General features: G+C 37.6%; 1 protein-coding gene across 1 annotated transcript; it reads right to left on the bottom strand.

The window, feature by feature from the left end:
* Positions 1 to 1,194: 1,194 nt before the first annotated feature.
* Positions 1,195 to 21,756, bottom strand: cfap221 (cilia and flagella associated protein 221). Its single transcript, XM_067583382.1, has 25 exons — positions 21,598 to 21,756; positions 20,902 to 21,106; positions 20,093 to 20,193; positions 19,632 to 19,718; positions 19,421 to 19,516; positions 18,857 to 18,957; positions 18,570 to 18,673; positions 16,640 to 16,799; positions 14,686 to 14,815; positions 14,077 to 14,203; positions 13,778 to 13,889; positions 13,609 to 13,696; positions 12,219 to 12,308; positions 10,799 to 10,894; positions 9,553 to 9,640; positions 9,159 to 9,250; positions 8,663 to 8,743; positions 8,255 to 8,362; positions 7,936 to 8,091; positions 7,697 to 7,782; positions 7,320 to 7,398; positions 7,027 to 7,127; positions 3,096 to 3,188; positions 2,913 to 3,020; positions 1,195 to 1,524 (listed from the first exon to the last, which is right to left on the bottom strand). Exons 2-25 carry the CDS (start codon positions 21,029 to 21,031, stop codon positions 1,389 to 1,391), a joined length of 2,550 nt encoding a protein of 849 aa, XP_067439483.1. The 5' UTR covers positions 21,032 to 21,106; positions 21,598 to 21,756; the 3' UTR covers positions 1,195 to 1,388.
* Positions 21,757 to 21,937: the final 181 nt, after the last annotated feature.

Below are 21,937 nucleotides of genomic sequence, written 5' to 3'. Positions count from 1 at the left end.
AAACTGACTGTAACAGGAGTGTGCAGCTGTACTGTATCTCCTCTTTGCATCAGGAGTGTCTCTCTCACACATTCCTGTTACTATTATTACACTGTCTATTACTTATTAAATGTATATCATTGCAGTGGCTTTAATTAAATATGTAGCTATGGTATTGCGTCCCTTTTTTAGCAAAAATATAACTGCATGAATGTTCATAATACAATGGATTTTTCAATGGAATTTTCTTTTCTAAGCTGCAGTAAAAGTAAGACCACTGTCCTTTAAAAAACACCCTCTACTGTCATCTCAATGTATTCTGACAGTAAAGTAGTATGACTATAGGCTTTAGTATGTGGGTGTAACCCCATGTCTAAGCAATGTGACCCTTTTTGCGTATGTATGAGTCCCCTAGTGTGTGTCTGTAAAAGTGGGTTCACTGTACAGTACTATCCTAAAGCACACTGCTATTAAGCAAGTACACACACACTCACTGAATGCCAAATAAATTTGGAAACCTCCTCTAATTATAAAACTCATAGAGTTGGAGCTCCCTCTAGAGGTAGAGCAGACACATACTGGATTGGACTCCATCCCAGTGAGTTCACAGGCTGTCAGCTCTTTTGAAAATTAAATTCTGACCTACTGTAAGCTACTTTCTTTTTACAACCACATAAATATGTACTGTTGAATGTTGAATTGATGTTTCAAATACATAAATGTAGAAATAATACACAATCCTGGCATAGCTTACAAATTATAGTAGAGGTTGGATACTAATCAATAAGGACTGGCACCAATGAGCATTTCTAGCAATGACAATCTCTTCTAAAACTGCAGTCAAGACTCCCTGTCATATCAATCGAAAGCAGGTGAATTACTTCTTAATGCATTTAAATCAAATCAGCTATTTAACTGTCACCAAAGATCAAGTATGACACTGTTGTTTGCAACATAATACAGTTTAATAGTGATAAGTGTTGTGCGTTGCTCCTGACGTTGTAGTTACATTTTGCTTCTTGTATAAAAATGCAGAATTATCATTTTTTATTTAATGCAGTTGTCAGTAATGTGATGTAGCTTGTCAGAGTATACTGTAGCTGTGCTTATATACGGGTCTGTGTGGGTGGAAGGATAACAAATTTCAAGGCTTTGTAAGAGCAAAGGAGGGGAGCTTACTGGTAATTTTGAGTGGGTGGGAGGGAGGCTTATAGGTGGGTGAGAAAGTAACCAGTTTTTATTTTACAGAAGTGGCAAAGCAAACAATGTAGAGTCTCGTATGGGTGAGTAGGATGAGTATAATGCTTATTTTTAGACCTGCGATTGTGTTTGCTTATGTATACGAGTGCGCACATAGCCTGTTTCCAGGTTCTTGTGTGTTTCTGGGGAGTGTATATGGGGTGTTTTGCCTATTTACGGTCCTCTCCTGGCGAATGAGAAGTTCTGTTAGTGACTCCAAGATGCTTCAGCTTGCCCATCACTCTTTTTCCCATCTGGTTGAACTCGGACGTGTAGGTTGCCTCCATCTGACGCTCCGTCTGGTGCCTGTGACAAAGCAGTGTAACATTTCCAATGAAAAAACAGTGCAATTAAAACTGATTAAATGGACTAATACAGTAGTGAATAGAAAGACTGGTAAACTAGCCTCCATTTGGCATTAAAATCACTATCAATTTAAACCCTGCTGGGCAATATTGTTGAATTTAGTACTGTCTAACAATGTAGTATTAAAAATTTCTTCATTAAAAAAAAAAACTTAATTAATCTCTACTTTGTAAAAAATATGACAAAATGTCTCTCAAAAATGGAAAAAAAATCTTAGAGAAATATGATAAAAACATATTAAAATGCAAATTAAAATGTCATAAAATCATGACTTATTAAACCTGCAGTGTGGAACTTTTACAAATAAATGAGCGTCCATTACATTCAAGCCCTTGCCAGATGAGTTCACGCAATGCTGCCTACCACCGCCAGATAAATCTCTGTATTTCACAGTATACCAAAGTTTTTAATCTGGTGTCAGGTTTAGCTCTCTGCTAACTTGAATGGGGATAAAATAATTTGATTGTAGACTTTCCAAATGTTATCGGACCAAATGGATAAAATTCTGAGAAATTAGTCATTTCGCGAGGGTTGTGTGATGCTTAAAACAATTTATCCAGAGTTTTACAACCACAAATTCCTAAAAAATAAATGAACAATAAAACATATTACTCTACAATATGTCAATTTTATCATGAAAGGTTGGTCACTAGTTAGACCCATCAGACCCATTTTCAATCACATAATGAGTAGCTGTTACAATAACTTTCACATTATCATGTGCTACAAGATGCTATCCATTTACATCATAATAATGTAAATACACATATTAAGATGATAACAGGATGATGTTTATTATGAATTTATGTGATAAGAATGTGTTAGCTTATAAAAAAAAAAGGAGAAAGGATCATCCTCTCTCAGTTATGAGTCTTCGTTAATTATGCTGAAAGGCTGAAACTTCTTCCAACAACATAATCTTGATTAGTGTTCATAGTTAGAAATCTTTGATGTATCCGTCTGCCTGCTATGACAGCAGTTGAAAAGTAGTATCATCCAGCGTGTTCCAGCTCACAGGAAGCATTTGTTGGAAGGAACCCAGGTACATGATTTGCACATTCATTAACTTCATGTTTAGTTTATCCTGAACACTTCCCCTCTTCAAACGAAAAGTACATGTTTTATTGTCCATTCTAAGAAACCCTATCTGTAATACGTGACTGTCTTGAACATTCATCCTATTTATTGCCTGGGAAGTGCTTCCTTTGTGTAAATAAGCATCCATTGTGCCTAAAAACTGTTATCTCTTGCCTTGCTACTTGATTGTTGATCCCTTAGTAAACTTTGTCTTGACATAGCCATACAATTCATCATGCAAGTACGCTTACCTGGCTGTCACTCCTGTGTGGAGGTTGCTATTGGAGACCAGTGCTTCCCCAGACAGGAATTCTGCTCTGATCATCTCTGGTGTCAGTTGGACTCCTGAGTCTTCACACCTGCACACAGGCAAACATAATCTAGAAAACCCTTCCAACAAGAGGATCAATATTGTCACTGTTATAAGTGCTTACAGTTTGTCCGTTGGTCCTGCCAGATCATCAGGAGGGCCGGTGAGAGGAGGAGGTGCTGTGAGTGGAAGTATATCGGTGCTGTAGTCGACAGACCTATGGGAAACACACACAGTGCATTTTCCCCTGAAGAGCCAGTCCACACATTACTGAATTGAGATGATGTTAAGGCAACTACTCCATCTTACTTAGATGAAAGGACTGCTAAGCGTTGTTTGAACAGGAATGATAAAAGTATGCCAGAGTAAAAGTTGATACCACTTAGGAGCAAAATAGAATCCAAACACTGATAACCTAAAGGTTTTGCTTTTGCTGGCGACCCTGACTAGACTGTGCGCAGAAACTTTAAAATGTTTGGGTCATGAGAATACATAAGGTACACAGAGAAACAGTCATATTGTGCAAATGAAGGAGTCATGACCTAGACTGGGTGACACCAGGTATGTGTAAATCCATTATTCAAGTCCTCCAAAAGTAGTAGTAACTATTAGCTAGTTTCAAACTAGTGACTGATTCAATTGGGCTGCACCATTTAAAAGGTCAAGGCTTTAGTAATATGTTAAAAAAAAAAAAAAAGATTAAAAAAAAAAAAATCTGTAGTGCCATCCAATCAAGAGTTATCAAAAGTGTATAAAGGAAGTTCTTTTTCTTACATTTCTTACAAAAATAACAATTTTGGGGGACTAAACTATTTATTAAATTAAAAGCCAAGAATTACTTTGTTTTATCTTTATATACTGTCCATACATAGAGAAATATGTGTTTCAGAATTGGGATTCATGCTTTTTAAAAGAGTGGAAAATATCTGATATGCCAACCTAATCAACACTACTTACTGTAGCTAGTCATTTAGTCTCATGTTGTTAGCATAACCTTTTTTAATTTGAAGTATAGTGTGCTGTTTTTGTGAAATGTAATTGAACATATATCCAGCTTACATCATTGTTAAACAGCATTTTGATCAAGAGTCAGGTCTGATGTGTCGACTATATCCATATTACTTCTGTGACTTGTCAATCTAAATGGGTCATATTAGCAAGCTAATGTTATTTTTCTTGGTTAGCTCAGCTAGCTACGCAACAGTCACACATGACAGTTAGTGGGTGTAAATATTTAGTATCAACACATCTCTAAGTGAGAACTGCAACCCATTTCAAACGCTTAACATGTTACAACTGCGTAATATTTCAATTTATGAAGAGCTGTTGCAACCAATTCCTGGAGAATTAAATATTTTCATGCTATAAAACAGTTATGTTAGCGTGCAGCAATAAATAACCGAATACTGGATTACTGAATCAAAAATATGCATTATAATCAAACTCTTGTGTATGGCAGGATTCAGCTGCAGTCGTATGAGTGCTATGTGCTGTATGGTCACAGTAATATGGCTCTAAAATACTGGTAAGTAGACTGTATGCAGAGAGTTACTGTTTTAAAGTTTGTTGGTAGCTGAGACACAATTAAGTCTTTTAAATCTTTCACATACCCTGTACATATAAGGTGTAACACACACTTCTCTCTTTCTCCTGCTGTGAAGTTGCTGTCAAGTTAATACTCATCTTCTATTATGATCATCTGACATTAATCATATTGTTTGTGTTCATAAAATAACTGGAGACACTGTGAAAGTATGTATGTATATGTGTGTATGTGAGGCAGTGATAGAAAATTAATAAGACTGAGCAAAGAGGCTGGGAGAAAGTCATCACTTGCATAAAAAACAACAACATATCTACAGCTATCCTGCAGATCAGTGCTGATGGGCATACAGAGAATACTTTCTCTTGTTAGGCATCTGATTATGTAACATAATGAGGAAGGTGAGGAGAAAAAAAGAGAGAGAATAAGATCCAAACCCACGCATTCATGAGTACATCATGTTAACAGAGGTGGCCCAAATTACTTAGGCGTTCAGTCAAATAAAGACTTAAAATGGTTTCAGATCTATCTGGGAACATGGCTTCATTAGCTCTGCAAATTTAACTTTGGTATTTAAATCGGCTTTAAACAATAAATTATGTCATGCAAGACAAATTACAACATACATGAGATAAGTTTCTTGAATAGTGTCTGAAACTGTTCTGCACACCTGAGTGGTATTGGTTGAGACAGGGTGCATAGAGAAGCATGCACCACAAATAGAACAGGACAGCCCTATGCTGTGTTCACTAATATATTACATCAAAATATCATAATTTATTCACTGTCCATTTAGGCTAAAGGCTGAATAAATCATTATCTCACAGTGTAAGTGTAGACAGTGTTTGGGTCTCTTTCCCTCCATATGGCCTAAATTCTGCACACAGAAATGATTGAACTTGAGGTACATAGTAGTACTGGAGGAAAGAAGGATTTTAGAGAGTATTTTTCTGCCTGATGTAGCCTATGTAGTATAACACTAAAACTAAAATCATAATTTTATTAAAATAAGAGACAAACAAATCTTCCAACAGGGAGAGATGCATGTTTCAAAGGAGTTGTCCTTTGCTTTGGGATTTTTCTTGAAAAAAGAAAAAGGTATCAGTGCATATCTTGTCAATCCAAAACTACTGAAATATGGTAATTTGCATTGCAGTCATGTGAAACTGTGTATTTTTGACAGTCTTTCGATGAAATCAGAGGTACTGAAACCTGAGGGAGAAAACTAATCTCAACACTTAGGACTGATTTTAGGAATAAACAACTAAGGGACTATTTTGCAAAAGTAGGACTGATGAGTATAAGAACACAACTACTGTACTGCATTTCTCTATCTTTATCAAACCCTAAAGGGTCATAAATAAAAGCAGCCCATTTCACAAAAACTAAATAGAATCAGTCAATAATTGAAATCCAAAATGCTGTTAGTGTAAAATGCAGTTTCAACTCCATGAATTAGGAAGGAGTTCTGCTGGATATGTTACCAGTAGACAATTTGACATCCAGCAACCTGGCAGGTGCAGGAAGTTGTGTGGACAATTGGACGTCATGTTCCTGAAATACTGTGCGTGAGATGATGAATGGAATCCCAAGCTATGAAATATTGATGCTGTGTTTTGGCAATTCGACAGAGGGCTTAAAGAGGATGAATGTCTACATAAAGAGGAAGGAACGAGACAGGCAGACAAAAAAAGCTGTCTGTTTGGACATCTCTTGTGTTTGGCAATACATATAAATGTAATAAAACATTAAAAATATAACCAGTTGTAAAGCTACTAATATCAGCCTATGTCTTACCTAACCTTTCTAACGCACTATAACCTACCTCTGATAAATCTCATTATATCTACAGATGAACATCAAGAACAAGTTCAAAAATTGATTGATGGGATGTGTTTGGAGGAAATAAAGACAACTGCTACACATGACATTGCTACTCCCACTTGTCATTTGATGTATTGTATTTATCTCAAAAGCATCAGTAATGAATTGATTGGGGGTCTTGCAACCAGAGGGTCATAAGTTCAAATTCTTCCACAGGCTGGAAAGATATGGACAGAGGAAGTGAACAACAGCTACTTTCCACTCTGTAAACAAGTACTGTAAATATTAGCAGTACTAGTGCTTTTGGACCCCTCAATGCTCCAGTTGGAGCTTGTCAGTGGTTTTACATGGGAATCTCTGGGTGAATCTGACTCTCTCCTTCAACTTCTGGGTGGCTACTGCCAGTAAAAATGCTTTCCTTCTGTCTTGTTAAGTGAATAAGAGAAAAAATAGGAACTGACACAATTTGATACTGTACACAGTGATGTGCAGCAGGTAGTGGTAATAAACTCTAACTGCTGATCATCATTAATTTATGTCAGCTAACATCAACGGAGATTCTGAAATCTGTTCTACAAATAACAAAGGCAGGTAGATAAAAGGCTTTTCACCGTGCGGCTCACATTATGAAGTATCCCTCTTAATTGAATCGAGCAAATGGGTCGTACCCATTTCAGTTCTGACCCACCTGCGCAGGGCAAAGTCGCTGGTGAGAGCTGGCTGGTTGGACAGACAGTTCAAGGTGATAGAATCGAAATTCGTCCATGTCATGACTCCTTTGATCACTCCCTGCATCAAACAAATTTGATGAATGATATATTAGCAGCTGGTGGTCAAGTCCAGCAACAAAAACCTGTTTTTTTGTTTAAACAAAAACAACATATAGTATATATGAAAAAAATCTGGTTCAAATGCTTTTAAGATAAGACTTGAAGCATCCAAAGACACTTACGAACTTGAAAGTCTCTGAAACAAACTTACCTTGCGGTCCAGAAACTTCTTTTGAGTGTGTTGGGTTTGTGTTTTGACACCACACGTGTTGATCTCAGGGTTTGTATATCTGCATACAGAAAGCACTTTCTTTATTAATATCTGGGTTTGGTCAGAGAATAATCAATACATTCAACACTCAGGTGTACAGCTGGGCACTGTCGAGAAAATTCCTTTTCTTACATTTTTTACTAAAACAAAGTAAGATTTTTGTTACCATAAACATTTATTTACTGATGATTTTTTAGACAACCTCCACAGCACTGGTCTCATATTCAGATAGATTGCTTTATAAATGCAAATACCATGGAGAACTGGTTTGATGCTTAATAGAAATGGATAATGCAAGTGTAGATGAGTCTTTCTACCTGGGCAGAGGGCAGAGGTGGAACTCCAAATCACTCTCTAGGTATTTAGGAGTTGGTTTGTAAGTCTGGAGGCCTGGAGCTGGATTCTAAAGCACAACATGATGACAGAAATATGGAAACAACACTAGTTTAAATATACAGTCATACTGATATCTGTCACATGTTGTGTAAGGAAAAACTACATTCTCTGTCGGTTTTGCAGTCACTTTAGATAAATGAAAATGAATAAAAAGCCTTACAAAGATTCTGAGTGGGTTTGCCAGAAAAGGTCTGAGCAGAGCTTCAGGGGCACTGAAGGTGAGATTGTCTCGAGTCTCCTTTGCTTCCACATCCTCCTCTTCATTTTCATGCTGCTTTTCCTCCCCTGCTCTGGGAGACCGTGGTACCAGCTCACTCTGAAAAGTGTCAGCGCAGTGAGGTTTTATTTAAACAAATGAAAGAATAAATGAGTAGATATCTCTGAATGAACAGTCAAACAATATCTGGATGACATATTATGAACGAATGAGTAAATATTGACTAAATCTGGATGTTTTGGTCTGGGTGCTGTATAATTACCGGAGCTCCAGTACGAAGTGGTTTGGCTAAAGTAGTGGGTATATAAGAGTTAAATGCCTCCCAGGTTGACACAGGCTGGTAGCCCATAAGCTTATAGTGCTGAGGAACCTAGAGTGGCAAAACAATATGAACAGACAATATGGTTATAATGGCAACACAACATCGACACAGATAAGAGAAATGATTTGTAGGATGACTTATAGAAACCAACAGAGCAGAGCTACACATTGCAGGCAAATTATAATTTCAATCTCTTGTCATATCCATTTTTGTAAAGTGTAATCAATCACACATAGAATACATCGAATATATTTTATATTGTCATATTTTCCATTAATTATGCCTGCTAGGTACATCTGTTGATTTATACGTATGGTGTTCAGATGACCTGGTGCAGTATATACCTACCTGAAGCCTGAAGAAAGGAATATGTGCTGTCACAGTCACATCAACAGGATCCACAGGCACTGTGACCAAATTACTGGGAGCCTAGAAATATCAAGGAGACAAATGACATTATTTGTCCAATTGAGCATTGAGGCCTTTTCTCTGCAGGGCATCAGGAAAATGAAAGATTTAATCAAAGTGCGGGAAACTGAGCTTCCTCTTTGATTCCACGGTTAGATCAAAGATGTCTTTTAAGGGAAATAATGAATGAAAATTGTTTCATGTGAAGATAAATAACCAGCGCTCACTTTTCGGTAGTGTCTCATCCTCTGTATGTCAGCTCTCATTAGCGTAGTTTAGGATTTTAATTCAATAGGCTAGATGAAGTGATTTGCAAAGAAGTTGTTTTGCTGGTAGACATTAATGGGTAGGTATACTTCAAACATAACTAGCAACTTCTAATCTGCAGTAAGACTGTCTGATATTTACAGTTTGTGTAGTTATGTAATGTACCCACCAGCTGGTCAGCTTCATCAGAGAAAATGGGGAAAGAAAATGGAAAAACTCTCTCTGAGGAGATCTTCAGATCACATGTCTTCTCTTCTTCAGCTGAGAAAAACATTTAAAAAAAGGCAGCACAAAAAAAGAAGGAAAAAAAGTTAATTTCTACATATTACCTTTCAGGGTCAGTGATAAATGTGGCAATATTCAGAGTATGACTAAATGCACACAACACCACAAATAGCCCTGCTCCTGAGGCCTGCATGTACTGTATGTTTCAAGAACGTCATAATAACCGGAGGGGATCTGATTTCAATTTTACCTCTAGGAATAAATTCAATTAAGTATGCTTTATTGACATGGCATAATGAAATTATTTCTGAATCAAGAGATCACGGGATAAGCAAAACCTTTCTGTGCCGAGGGCAGGTTCATCATACTGTCAGACAGTTTCTTCAGCGAGGCCAGTCTCCGGTTCATTAGACATCGGATCACAACCTGTGAGAGAAGAGCACAGCGTCTTACTGTTTTACACGACTCCCAATCTGTAGAGGTTTAGAGAGTTTCTGATAGCACGTGTTCCCAAAGACAAATCCAGTCGGGATTGGCTGATAAAAATACATCAAGCAAGTAAAGATTTTCAACGTATACTATATAAAACATATTCAAATTGTTTTCTAGTTATACATTTACAAAAAAAAACATTTATCAGCCATCAAGTCTAAAATTCGACAGCTGCGCTAGTAGCTCTGTTACTGAGCTAAATGCTAACGTAAGCATGACATGCTCTCAACGACAATGCTAGCATGCTGATGTTCAGTGTTTACCATGTTCACCGTTTTAATTTAGTGTGTTAGCACGCTAACATTTGGTAAGTAGCCTTAACAAAGTGCAGCTCAAACTGATGGAAAAAAATTAGTTTTGCAGGAATTTTTTCATAGACCAAAGTTTTGGACTGACGATGGTGCTAGATAAAAGGGTAAGGGATGACAAAACTTACAAATTTTCCTGATGTGGGCATGACAGTGCATCAAATAGTTGCCGAGATATTATACAAAAAAACAAAAGTTTCAGCCTCACAGCAGTGCTTCAGGGATTATTTTGTTTTATTTGAATAACTTTTAGAGGCTTGAGGGGATAAAATACAGTAATTCACAGTAAATAAAACAAAAATGTGAGGAAAGCTTGACAAAAAAAATGAAATTGTGGGTCAGAAATATATATTCTATTTTTCCTAACCTGAGCTACCATCTCGCGACCCCTCAGATTAATCTAGCGACATCTTGTAGGGATCCCGAACCCTAGGTTGGGAACCGCTGCTCAAATCTATTAGGTCAACCAAGTGTTCAGTAATAGGAAAAGAAATGTATGCTCTTCCTGTGGCTCTAAGAGGCCATGTGAGATTGCTCTGCTTTTACTGGAATGCACTCTACCCAGGAAAGTCGACCCTACTGTAATGAATATTACACATTTAGTGTGTGGAATTTACACATGGCTGAACTAAAGGGAGGGGGCCCGCAGGAACACTAGCCCTCTCCCGAGGGAAGAGGAAGGTGTGTATATGTGTGATGTGCATCAAAGCAAATGCTCATGTATGTGTGCATTTGCACATATAACCCCAGTGACTTCACTGTATTTGTACATGGATGTTTGTACCTTTCGTGCCGCCTGCTGGAACAGTCTGAGGGCTCTTTGTTTCAGTTCCCAATGAAAACTGGAGTAAAACTGGAAGGACGGGGCTCCCTCAGGGGCCTTGAGGAGGTTAAAAAGACATTTATTGCTGACTTCCATATGCTCATTTGGCATCGTTACACTGAGTTCATATAAGCAGAAGCATAAAGTGAAATTTCATGAGGTCTCAGCTTGGAGTACCTAAATGACAAAAGATAGCAGAATAGTAAAAGTGAATGTTAGATTGAATTTAACTGCAGGATAGGCTGTAAAAAACAGATTAATTTGATCTAAGAAGCCCCTCTTCTGCAGAAGCGAGCAGAAGAAAATGTAAAATCCACATGTTCTATGTTGGTACAAAATAATAAAATCTTTTACCAAGACAAGATATGGTCCTACTAAGAATTAATTTGAGTTTCATATTGAAATGTTTTATATAGTGCCTTCAAAATTTCCCACAATGGAACTAAAAAAGTAGTAATAGTGTCTGTATCATGTATAATACTTTCTGCTAATAATACCACAATATAATTTTACTACTCACTATTGAGTGTCTATTTTATAAGGAGTCATGAATGAGTGAACGAGGGAAACAGTCCAAAACTAACAGTGTATTAATCCGCCTTGTTCTCTCATACGTCTTTACCATGTCTGTGGTTCTATGTCCAAAGTCCATTAATTCCCACTGAAGATGTAAATCATTAAAACTGCTCATAAATATATTGTTTCATTTTTGAAAAAAGGCTCAGTAATTTCCTATAACAGCAGGGCACTGTAGTTTTTAGCAAATGTTACTCAAACAGGAGTAATGTGTGAATTTGTTAGGAACTATTTTTAGCTGTGGATTAATACATATTTGGTGCAACAATGAGTATTTACAGCAGCAGGACGGCGCATTTCGAATTGTCTCAAAATAAACTACAGTGCCCATGTTCATGGTGATGAAGGAACATGTCACCCAGTGCAACAGTGTGGCTCACTGATGTGTTTTTAATAAATATTGGAGCTCTACGGCACAGAGGAAACAGACAATACAATAAAATTGATTGTTGGTTTTGCCTCTTTGCGGGATTTATTGACAGTAAAAAACATAGAATATCACCAGACTTATCCTTTAACTTATAAGCCTAAACACGATGATGCAATCAATGCTGTCTGATGCTTTACATGTGATGGAGGGCTGATGAAACGCACAAGCAAATTCCTGGAACTGCAGGCAAGTAAATGTGTCACGCATGATGCCAAAATTAAGCTAATGATGAAAGGATGGCTCAGACTAGTGCAGCAATGTTGCATTCAAGTGGGGGGTTACTTTTGTCATGTTATCAGCAAAGCAAACCAAATGAAATGTGGAAATTCTGAGTCTATTTAGGAAATAAATAAACATAAAAGAGTAGAGGTTTACCTGTCCTGCTTCACAAAGTACCCGCCTGGAGGAAAGTTTGGGTGGTCCACTGGCAAAGTCTTCCTCCTGCTTTACATCCCCCCTTTTTACCTACAACAGAATCAGTTCAGTCTTTTTCCCCAAGGCAAAGAGATGAGACAATTGCTAAAAAGATAAGTGGCATCTACACTGTAGAAAAATGTAAAATCCTGATACCTTGACAGCAACTGCCACACATTACTGTTTTTAGTTTGACAAGAAGTAACTTACTATCAAAGCATTTTACAGTACAGTGTGTCACCTTGTCAAGAAACCTGCTAAAAGAAGCTGCAGTACAAAGGGAGACTGGTATATGGCATAAAAGTGAATGTATATGCTGTTCTTTCTATTTTTGCTCGGTACTTCAGAGTTCTAGCAATGACAGATGGTGGAAGGCTGATGGAAAAAAAATATTCCCACATGTTTATCCTCTTTTTTTAACTTGAAATCTTTTGGCTGAAGAGGAATAGAAATGGTCTTGGCGGGGTATGTCTTAATTCTGTGAAACAATAGCTATTACTAGCTATCAATCCTTCGGCGCATTCAATTCCTTACCGCAGACTCACAAATTCTAGACTAATAAACATATTATGAGTTCAACAAAAAAGGCCAACATGTATCTTGGTTACCCAATATAGTCTGAGCGATGAAAAGATTGTGTTGCAAAGCGGTAAATCATTTCACTCTGACGCAAACAGAAGAGGAGGGTTTATCTGTCTGGTTATTTAATTTCTGGCCTGCAGTCAAGATTCAAAAGAGGACCTATAGAGGAAGATGATAGCTCTTCCTATAATAAAAACAACAGAGTTTCCATAAAATATCAAAGTATGGTGAAAGATATGAGGCTGTAAACATGCATGTGTGTGCGCGCATTATAAACAGTGCAGGTGAAGATGAGACGAGGGAGGAAGTACTGTTAAGTGTCTGTGAGAGTTCTGTCGACTATTCAAATAACTTCTCAAAGGAAACTCATACACGTACACAGACTCATAATTCAAAACTGATTTTACTTTGGCTGAGTCTGAGTTATTGAGTTTCCTCAATAAAATCAATCACAGAGGCAGAATGTTTTGTTTTTTTAAAGGATGAAAATTGCCGTGTGATTCAATACTGTTACAACAGAATCGGGTTATGACATCAGCATGCATATGGTGCCTTCAGAGAAAAACATCCCGCACAAGTTATTAGTTATCAACACATCCAGTACATGTCATGTTGAATTAAATGGAAAGAACAACTCAAAGGCCATAAATATACTCAACTGTGGTTCTTGAAGGTCAGTGTCCTGCAGGGTTTTGCTCCTTTCTACTGTATTTGTTAATGAAAACAGACCCTCAATAACCACATGTTCAAACTGAGGGAAAAATCTTACCATGTATTCATGTAGTGCAATCTCTCTTTCCTCCAGTACCTGCCTCCTGGTGTGCTCCGACATGGGGTCCTTACCCAGATGAACTTGCCTGTTTGCAAGTTAAAAAAAAAAACTTAACAGGGACAAAAAATGTTGACAATCAACATAACAGAGTTGTAGTTTCACCTACCATCTGAGGTGGTTGGCTTGCTCTTCCTTCACATTTTGTTGAACCTTTTTTATGAAGAGGGCTTCCTTCATCTGCCTGTTTTGAAGACCTACCATACTGCCGCCGGACATGACTAAAGTGAAGAGACACCAGCGATATTAAAAACATTAGGCTGACTTTGTCATATGTATTCTATGAAATGCAACGCAAGCAACTTGAAAAAGATATAGTGCAAAAGGAGCATATGACAGGACGCAAAGTTAATTTGTACAGCCATGAGTTTGATGAAGTGACACGCATGTTACTAAAACTGCATCCACCTTCTCTCAGGTCTTTAGAGCTGAGTTTATTGGAGTCTTTGATCAGCATCTTTGCCACCCCTGCAGGGGTACAAACATCCACCGGAGGCTTCTGTGCAGGCTTAATCCCAGTCTGATCTCTCACTGTCTACAGAGCAGGAAAAAGAAAACATTTAAGTGTAGCTGTGATGTCTAGAGTGGATTTTTACTTTTTACTTAAACAACAAAGTTTCAGTTGTTTCCGAAACTGGTATCAAAAAAGACAAATGTGGAACCAAAACTAAAAATGTCAGGGACTGCTGAAAGAAAATGAGTCTCTCCACTCCCCCTTTATCTAAGGTGAAAAGTGAAAATGAATTAATTAAGATAGCAGACTAATAAGTACATCTTACATTGTACTTAAATAAAGACCTTAACATTTTTCATGAAAGAGAGTTTCTCATACCTATTTTCTGCATAAGAATGAATTCATTAACCTTTTCATGGAGCACCAGCCAACTACCGCTGCATTTCAAATTAGGATACGATAGTGATGTGATTGATGAGTTAACTGACACAATCAGCCCTCTAATTTGACCATTTTTATACAAGTAAATGAGAAAAAACCTCAGCCAGTAATACATGCACTACCTTTGATTTGTCTGCCTCCTTGGTCGACCTGTATTTGTTTCTAATCCGAGGAGGCGTTTGGTTGGCAGGTGAAGATCCTTTGTACTCTGCAGACACCGCATCTCCCCGACCCGGCTTTCCTTCCAGCTGACTATCATCCAAAAAGATTAATAAATAAATAAGGATGTACTCATATTGGAGTAAGACTCACCGTCATTTTAATTATGACAGAGCCGTGCACATTAGTAAGGGCTGAAGTAGATTCATCACTAATTTGACTGCAACTGACATTTTTTTGCAATTAATTTGAGTTTGCAGAGTCAATACCAGAAAAGTGTAAATGAACAAAAACAGTGGATAGATGAAAATGAAACAGTTAGGAGAGGGGGTGGCGGGCTCAATAATAGCTTCAGTTTTGTTTATGAGTTCCAGGTTCACCTCTGGAATCATTCCAGGATCAGTTCGTAGCAGATTAAGAATGGCTCTTAATTGAGTGTTTATATAATGATAAATGGGCAGCTGGAGACTTGAAGGGCATGGGGGTGGCAGGGAGGCTGAACAACGAGGTCAGAAGACAGATAATGAATTTTCATTATATTTACATTTTTTTCTTGCTGCCACATATTTTCAGAATCAGTTTCCCCCTCATGTATGTAAATGGGCATGGACGAAACATTAAAAACACATTTCAATCACTAATGATGTCCAAAAAACAACCACAGAGTTGACTCAACACCTCTCTGACACAGTATCAACAAAAGCTGAACATTATAAGCGTCACAAGGATTAATTTATGGATTTATAGCAGGGCTGTTGTGTTGAGTTGCATTAGATTGCACTACATTGACGGAGAATGCGACACAGAAGCATAAATCATTCAAGTAATAAAATTAATATGTTTACTTTAAACATGGCCTCTACTGTATCTGTGTTACATAAGCCGAGCAGGGGACAGTCAGGACCTAGTGTCAGGCATTGGTTCAAGCTGGAATAAACATTGACCCTCACAGATGTGTATATTTCTTTCACGCACACATATCTCATCTTTTATTTGGTTCCACTGCAGGGAACAACAAACAGAGGGAGAATGTTTTATATGCTAAACATTCATTGGGAAGCATATCCATCTTGATATCACTGCACCAGCTACCAAGCTATTTTCATGAATTATTAACTTTCGGCCGAGATAACACCAAGACAGCGCAGTGGATAGAGCTACTGCTGTGTGATGGATAGCGCTCTCATGGGAACAGAATTAAATATTAGGTTTTATACTGGCTAGAAAACAACCAGGAGCACACAAGGCCATTTTGTCTGAATCCAGCAGGTGTGTGTTTTTACCCCCAAATGAACCATCTAGTTATAGTTTGCACATAAAACCTGCAAGTTACCATTACTGAACAGCAAGAAGAAGAAGGAAAAGGTTCTTTTTGATCACTTTATCCCATCATTCATGATTTTTGTTGCTTACAAAAAGGAAGACTAGCTGGTTGTTCGCTCACCCACAATAGACACTACAGGGAAAAACTAAGAGTTAAAGATCTGTCAATTAAATATGTGTTTTATATAAGCAATTTGTTGTATATCTTTGTGATGGAGTGTTGTATTCTTCAAACAGTCTCTGCTATCGCTGAGTGGTACTTCTACTAGAATGTTAGTATAATCCAGAGAAGTTGGAACTTGTAGCATCAGCTGTGGGTTATGGAGAGAGTACAACAGAGTATGAGATAGAACAGTAGGATAAAATAGCATAGTAAGATGTGTTACAGTGGAGTACAAATACATCACCAACCCTCAAACAAATATTTTCTGGTGACTCCTGGTCAACTGACATTAGTGGAAATACTGGTATGTTGGTATCTAATGTCTGTACCAGGGTGAATACAGAAAGAAGCCCTTTATAAAATCTTACATAAGCATAACATTTTTTGTGAACAGTGGATTTCCCTACAAAACAATCAACAGCTCTTTATACCTGAGGGCTATGTGAGGGGCGGAGCTCCCAGTGATGGTACAGAGATAGGGTTTGGTGTTGAACTGTGAGATGACCAGCTGGATGGTGACCTGAGAAGTTTCATACTGGAAAGGACTGAAGGTCACAATGATCTTCAGCTCACCATTGGCTGGTATTACACCTGGAAGAGCAAAGATAAAACAACAGGGATGAATGAATGTGTGTGTGTGTGTGTGTGTGTATGTACTTGGCTTGTGTCAGTCAACCCAACCAGGGGTACTTGCACCCCAGGGGGTACTGATGCAGCTGCTAGGGGATATGATGAAAGATTGTGGACCAGCTCAGCTAATCTGAAAAAAATATTTTAAAAATACATCCACATATTTGTGTTAAGCATGAAAATAGTGGTGCTGATACAAATGTTTATTAATGCACACATTTATCATCACAATAGCCAGTAAGCTACCAGCTATGACAGGCTGACTGCATACCTCCCACCAACCTGAGTCAGTTGTAATTCTCATTGCATGTGTGTGAAACCTAGTTGGCAAATGAGCAGAACTTGAATAGGTAGCAAAAATTAATGGATAACTGGTTGAAATAGTTAGCTTAAAGTAGTGGATAAACAGTTAAAATAGTTAGCTTAAAGAAATGGATAAATGGTTAAAATAGTTAGCTTAAAGTAGTGGATAAACAGTTAAAATAATTAGCTTAAAGAAATGGATAAATGGTTAAAATAGTTAAAGCTTAATAGTTAGCTTAAAGTCACTTATAAACAACTGAAATAGCTAGCTAAAAGTAATGGATAAAGCTTTGAAAGAATTAGCTAAGAGTAATTTATAAACAGTTAAAATAGTTAGCTTAAAGTAATTTACTGTATAACCAGTTAACACAGTTAAAGAAATGGATAAATAGTTGAAATTGTTAGCTTAAAGTGGTAGTAGCTGTATAAGTGCAAAGTTAATCAAATGGACCTCATTCATTTGAGAAATTTTGTAGTAATATCTGTTTTTATAGTATACTACTATACTACACTATTTAAGTGATAAAGTTAAATAGTATCCACTTGATTCACTTCTGTCTATGAAGGGGTATTTGTGCTCATCAGATAGGGCTGTGTGCATACGTCAGAGAAGAAAGGTTGGGAACAACCGGTGTAGGTTATCCAGCCAACTGTGATATGAAATCATTGATTACTGGGTAATGACTTCAAATACAAATGAATGATCTGTGGTTACAAACAGGTGACGAATGACCTTTAAAATGATTGATGAGAGAGTGTGATTGTAGGGATGGTTCTTATTCTCTTGATCCCCAAGAGTGATAATTACTGTACCAAAAATAATATAATGTTGAATTACTATTGTTAACTGCTGTGTGACTGAATGATTTTATATTGTGACCTGCTAATGTTTTAAAGTGGCCTTGGTTTATTGTACATATAGAAAGGAAAATGGACAACACATGAAAAGCATTTCCAAAATGAGAAACTCAATTATGTCTCTTCTTTTCATTCCTTGTACCAAGTTAAAATTGCAGCTGTAATTCAGATCCCAAGTGCCGGTTCCGCCATGTGTTCTGATGCTTCCCAGACCATGAATACTGCGTAATGTCAGTGTTTGGAAACTGGAGGCCTCCTTCAAGTTCTGCGATGACTTATCTAATACACAACACATACCAGTCCAAGGTTTTGAGAAAACACAGCTCACTGCTCTCCAGATGGGTTATGTTCTTAATCTGGTAGGCTAAATGAAAACACTTGAAGGAAATGCAACTTTATTTATCCATTTGACCTTTTCTTTTTGTATCTAAGAGTAACAACATGTAGAATACCATAATGTTATCTATAAAATACATGAAAAATCCGCTACAATATGTACTGTAGAAATCACATGCAATGCAATAAAAAGGTACTTTTGATGGTAAATAAATTGATTTCACTAGTTCCTACCTGCTAAAGGATGGATGGAGAAAGCCTCATGGGGCTGAATAACGTACACCTGAAACTCAAAATCAATGGGGCAGCTGCATCTCAGAGGAATAGCGTGGCTCAGGCTAGAGACAGGAGGAAACAAAGAGATGAAAGTTGGGTTTTTTTTATGATTTGACACCAGCAGGTGAATGGATTGGAAGCATGGTTGATTGTATGGAAGAATACAAAGAGACAGGCAAACCCTCAGGCAGGTTGGAGGTCAAAAAAAAGTCCACCATAGATGCTGCACAACGATACACACACACCTTTGTCCAAGTGGTACGGCTGGTAGGTAGATATGAGGAGGGATGTGCAGGTCATCGATGACAGGGTAAGCATGAACTGGAATAAACAGGTTCTCTTCCCCCTTAGGAAGAATGTAAGTAGGTTGAATGAACAAGACAGAGTGAAAACATGAGAGAGAAGATAAGAGAGTTTTCCAAGTAAACATGGAGACAAAAATGTACAATATGATCAGCTGCTATAACAAGTTGATGACTAACACTCTATTTGCTTGCGTGGAATAATAATATTAATCTCGTAATGAGCACCAGTGAAGACATCTAAGAGTAAATGTATGACACAGGAAATACCAACCATCTCCCAAATACCAATGTTTGGTTTCAACACAATCTTATATAAAAGCTTTCATTAGTTTTTCTTGAGAGTTCTTCCTTGTATGCTCAGATAAACTAGGTTACATGAGCTAGCTTTGGGAGGCATTTGTGTCTTTTCTGTGATGTTATTTGTGATTAACAGCTTCCACGAAATGAGATTTAAGCGTAAAACAAACAGCATTAACGCACTGAAGTAGACTGTAGGATCCTAACCTTGCAGTGAACCCGAACGCAGTCATAGAAGTAACGCCACTCATCAGGACAGAACTGGACCTTCAGTGTATAGGCAAGGCCGGGGATGAGTCGATACTTCAGAGGAATCAGATGGAACGAGGTTGAATCATCAGAAACAACTGATTGCACTACGGGCAATAGGAGTCTTGAATCTTATATTCAGGTCACGATTTATAATGGAAAAAAGTACCTTTTTGGTGTAAGTTGTTTGGAAGTGCTTAGTTTGGGTGGGGATGATATGAATATTCATCACCTCGGATGAGATGTTGATTAGTTTCTGAGGGAGAGGAAGAGGAGAGAAAAGAATAATTCATTTCCATCCAATCATGTGCACTTGAGAAAACAATTTCCATATTCTGGATGCTTACATCCAGTTTCATCAAGCATATAGGGGGTAAAATCATTGCCCATTCAATTATATCCAATTTATCCTTGATGGAAATCAAATGAGAGGAATTTAAGATGGGATTGGATTTTTACTGTTTATAACTGTGCTGCAATATTTTGTAAAAATCCAAATGATCTGCTTTCGGTGGGTGCATAAAGTTTAGTGAGATCTGTCATAGTGCGAGGCAGACTATTTGTCCTGTGTTTGTATATAAGAAATTGAAATAACTTATAGTAAAAACACCATGAATATTCAAAGCTCACCAGGCTCTTTAGGTAATCCTTCCCCAGGTCAAACCCACTGAAGTGAAGCTCTGAGGGCTCTGCTTGTATCAGGCTGTTGCTTTTCACTTTGGTATAGATTTCTATACCAACAAAAAAAAGAAAATAATTACTGAAACGTAATTAGCTTTTTGCATCACAGAAAACTGTTTGAATGAAGGCTTACTCGAGTCTGCAAACAGGCTCAGCATACTTGTGGAAAATCAAATATACCTCAGTTTTAGGGATTGTAAGGTGTACAAGACAATGCAAATGATATAACTAGTCCAAGCAACTATGTAAACTAATGGAGATGATGTACCTTCTGCTTTTATCACACATAGAAGATTGTTAGTCATTTGGATGGAAAAAAACAAAAAATGTGGGTGCCCAATGACTGCAAATGATAACTTTATGATCTATCACAGAGACAATGGAGAAATGTTCATTTTTCTTGCTTTCCTCCAGAGGGAGGTCAGGGTCAGCTGTTCTGTACATCAGCAGCATCCCTTTAGCAACTTAGACTTCAGTGTGGTAATAAAGGTCACAGTTAACACGGGGCATTTAACCTATGGTGTCTGGATGAAGGATTGTATTTCTATGATTAGCTGTCATTTACCTGCAAGTCTGTGTGTGTGTGTGTGTCTGTATACAATAGCATACTCTGTCAATCATAGTCTGTAGTTAGTCTTGTATCAATTTGCTACAGTAATTAAGTTGATTGTTAATATTAATACTCAGCGTTGGCAGTGAAAAAAAATATTATTTATGCACCACATCAGAGGGTTTCAAAGGTCATGGTTAATAAGTACTTGATTCCAGTAGATGATTGGGGATGTTGGCTCTGCTACTGCTCTCCTCCACCAGCTGGCTCAATGGCAGAGGAGTCCCTCTCCTGAGAGGCTCCGGGAATATCTGCGGGCCAGACAGGGCCACCTCCATCCTGGCAAAAGGTCAGCTCTCACTCGTCATGAAAGAAATGACAGAAGGCTGGAGGACAGTCAAGGAGACAGCAGCCTGTTGGGAAATACTATGTTGGTAAACCTGTGACTTTTTAAATCAGAGAATCAAAGAAAGTTGTGGAAGTATAGCAGCTTATTTTGAGCCTTAAAGTGATTGAATTAAATGTGAGTATTTGTTCATCTTTGCTGTCATAGTGTTGATGAAGATGCAGAAAGTACAGAGCACTAGAGACATCACATCCCCCCTAAATCTGCCATATTTGTGCTGCCCTGATTCAACTAATAAATCCAAAAAAATAATCATTAGGCTACATATCCTAGATAAGTTAACTTCACAGATAGTTTAAAGTTGAAACAATTTAAGAAGATATAGCTAGAAAGATACAGAATCATACCAGAATCTGATTATAGTAATTTTTATAATATTGACAGTTAGAGACGTGACAAACCTGTGAGCAAGAAGGCTAACAAAAGCTACTAGCATTAACTTAGAGACTACATAGCAAGAGTTTTACCAGCTTCTCGTGAAATACCTTCAGGACTTACTTATGTTTTATATGCACGCTCGCATTTGGTCGTTTAGATAAAATGCTCATATTCCTTCTATTTCCGTAACAAACGCATTTCGTTTGGACGTCTCTAGTTGTTGTTAGAGGACCCTGCCATCAAACACTGTCGTTGCCATAGTGACATTTGGACTCTCAAGAGGGCGGGACAGACGTCCTGAGGGCGAATACGATTTGTCGGCTCCACGTTCTATTAAAATGCGTCAAACAAGCCAAAATAAGACCGGAAGTCACTTATTTTATCTTTCATATAAAAACCCAGACCAGAAACATACTGTTGTTGAAGTTATAGCAGGCCATATTTGTTTTGTTTTTTTGTT

The sequence above is a fragment of the Thunnus thynnus genome, chromosome 24, assembly GCF_963924715.1.
Source record: "Thunnus thynnus chromosome 24, fThuThy2.1, whole genome shotgun sequence".
NCBI lineage: Eukaryota > Metazoa > Chordata > Actinopteri > Scombriformes > Scombridae > Thunnus > Thunnus thynnus.
The sequence above is the reverse complement of the archived record's forward strand: the minus strand, read 5'-3'. Positions and strand labels throughout refer to the sequence as shown.

Coding starts and splice junctions, on each gene's coding strand:
- cfap221 (XM_067583382.1), bottom strand. CDS start 21,031: ATGGAGGTGGCCCTGTCTGGCCCGCAGATATTCCCGGAGCCTCTCAGG. Junction 19,517..19,631: donor AAACAACTTACACCAAAAAG/GTACTTTTTTCC, acceptor ATTCCTCTGAAG/TATCGACTCATCCCCGGCCT. Junction 3,189..7,026: donor AGCGACTTTGCCCTGCGCAG/GTGGGTCAGAAC, acceptor TGTTTCCCATAG/GTCTGTCGACTACAGCACCG.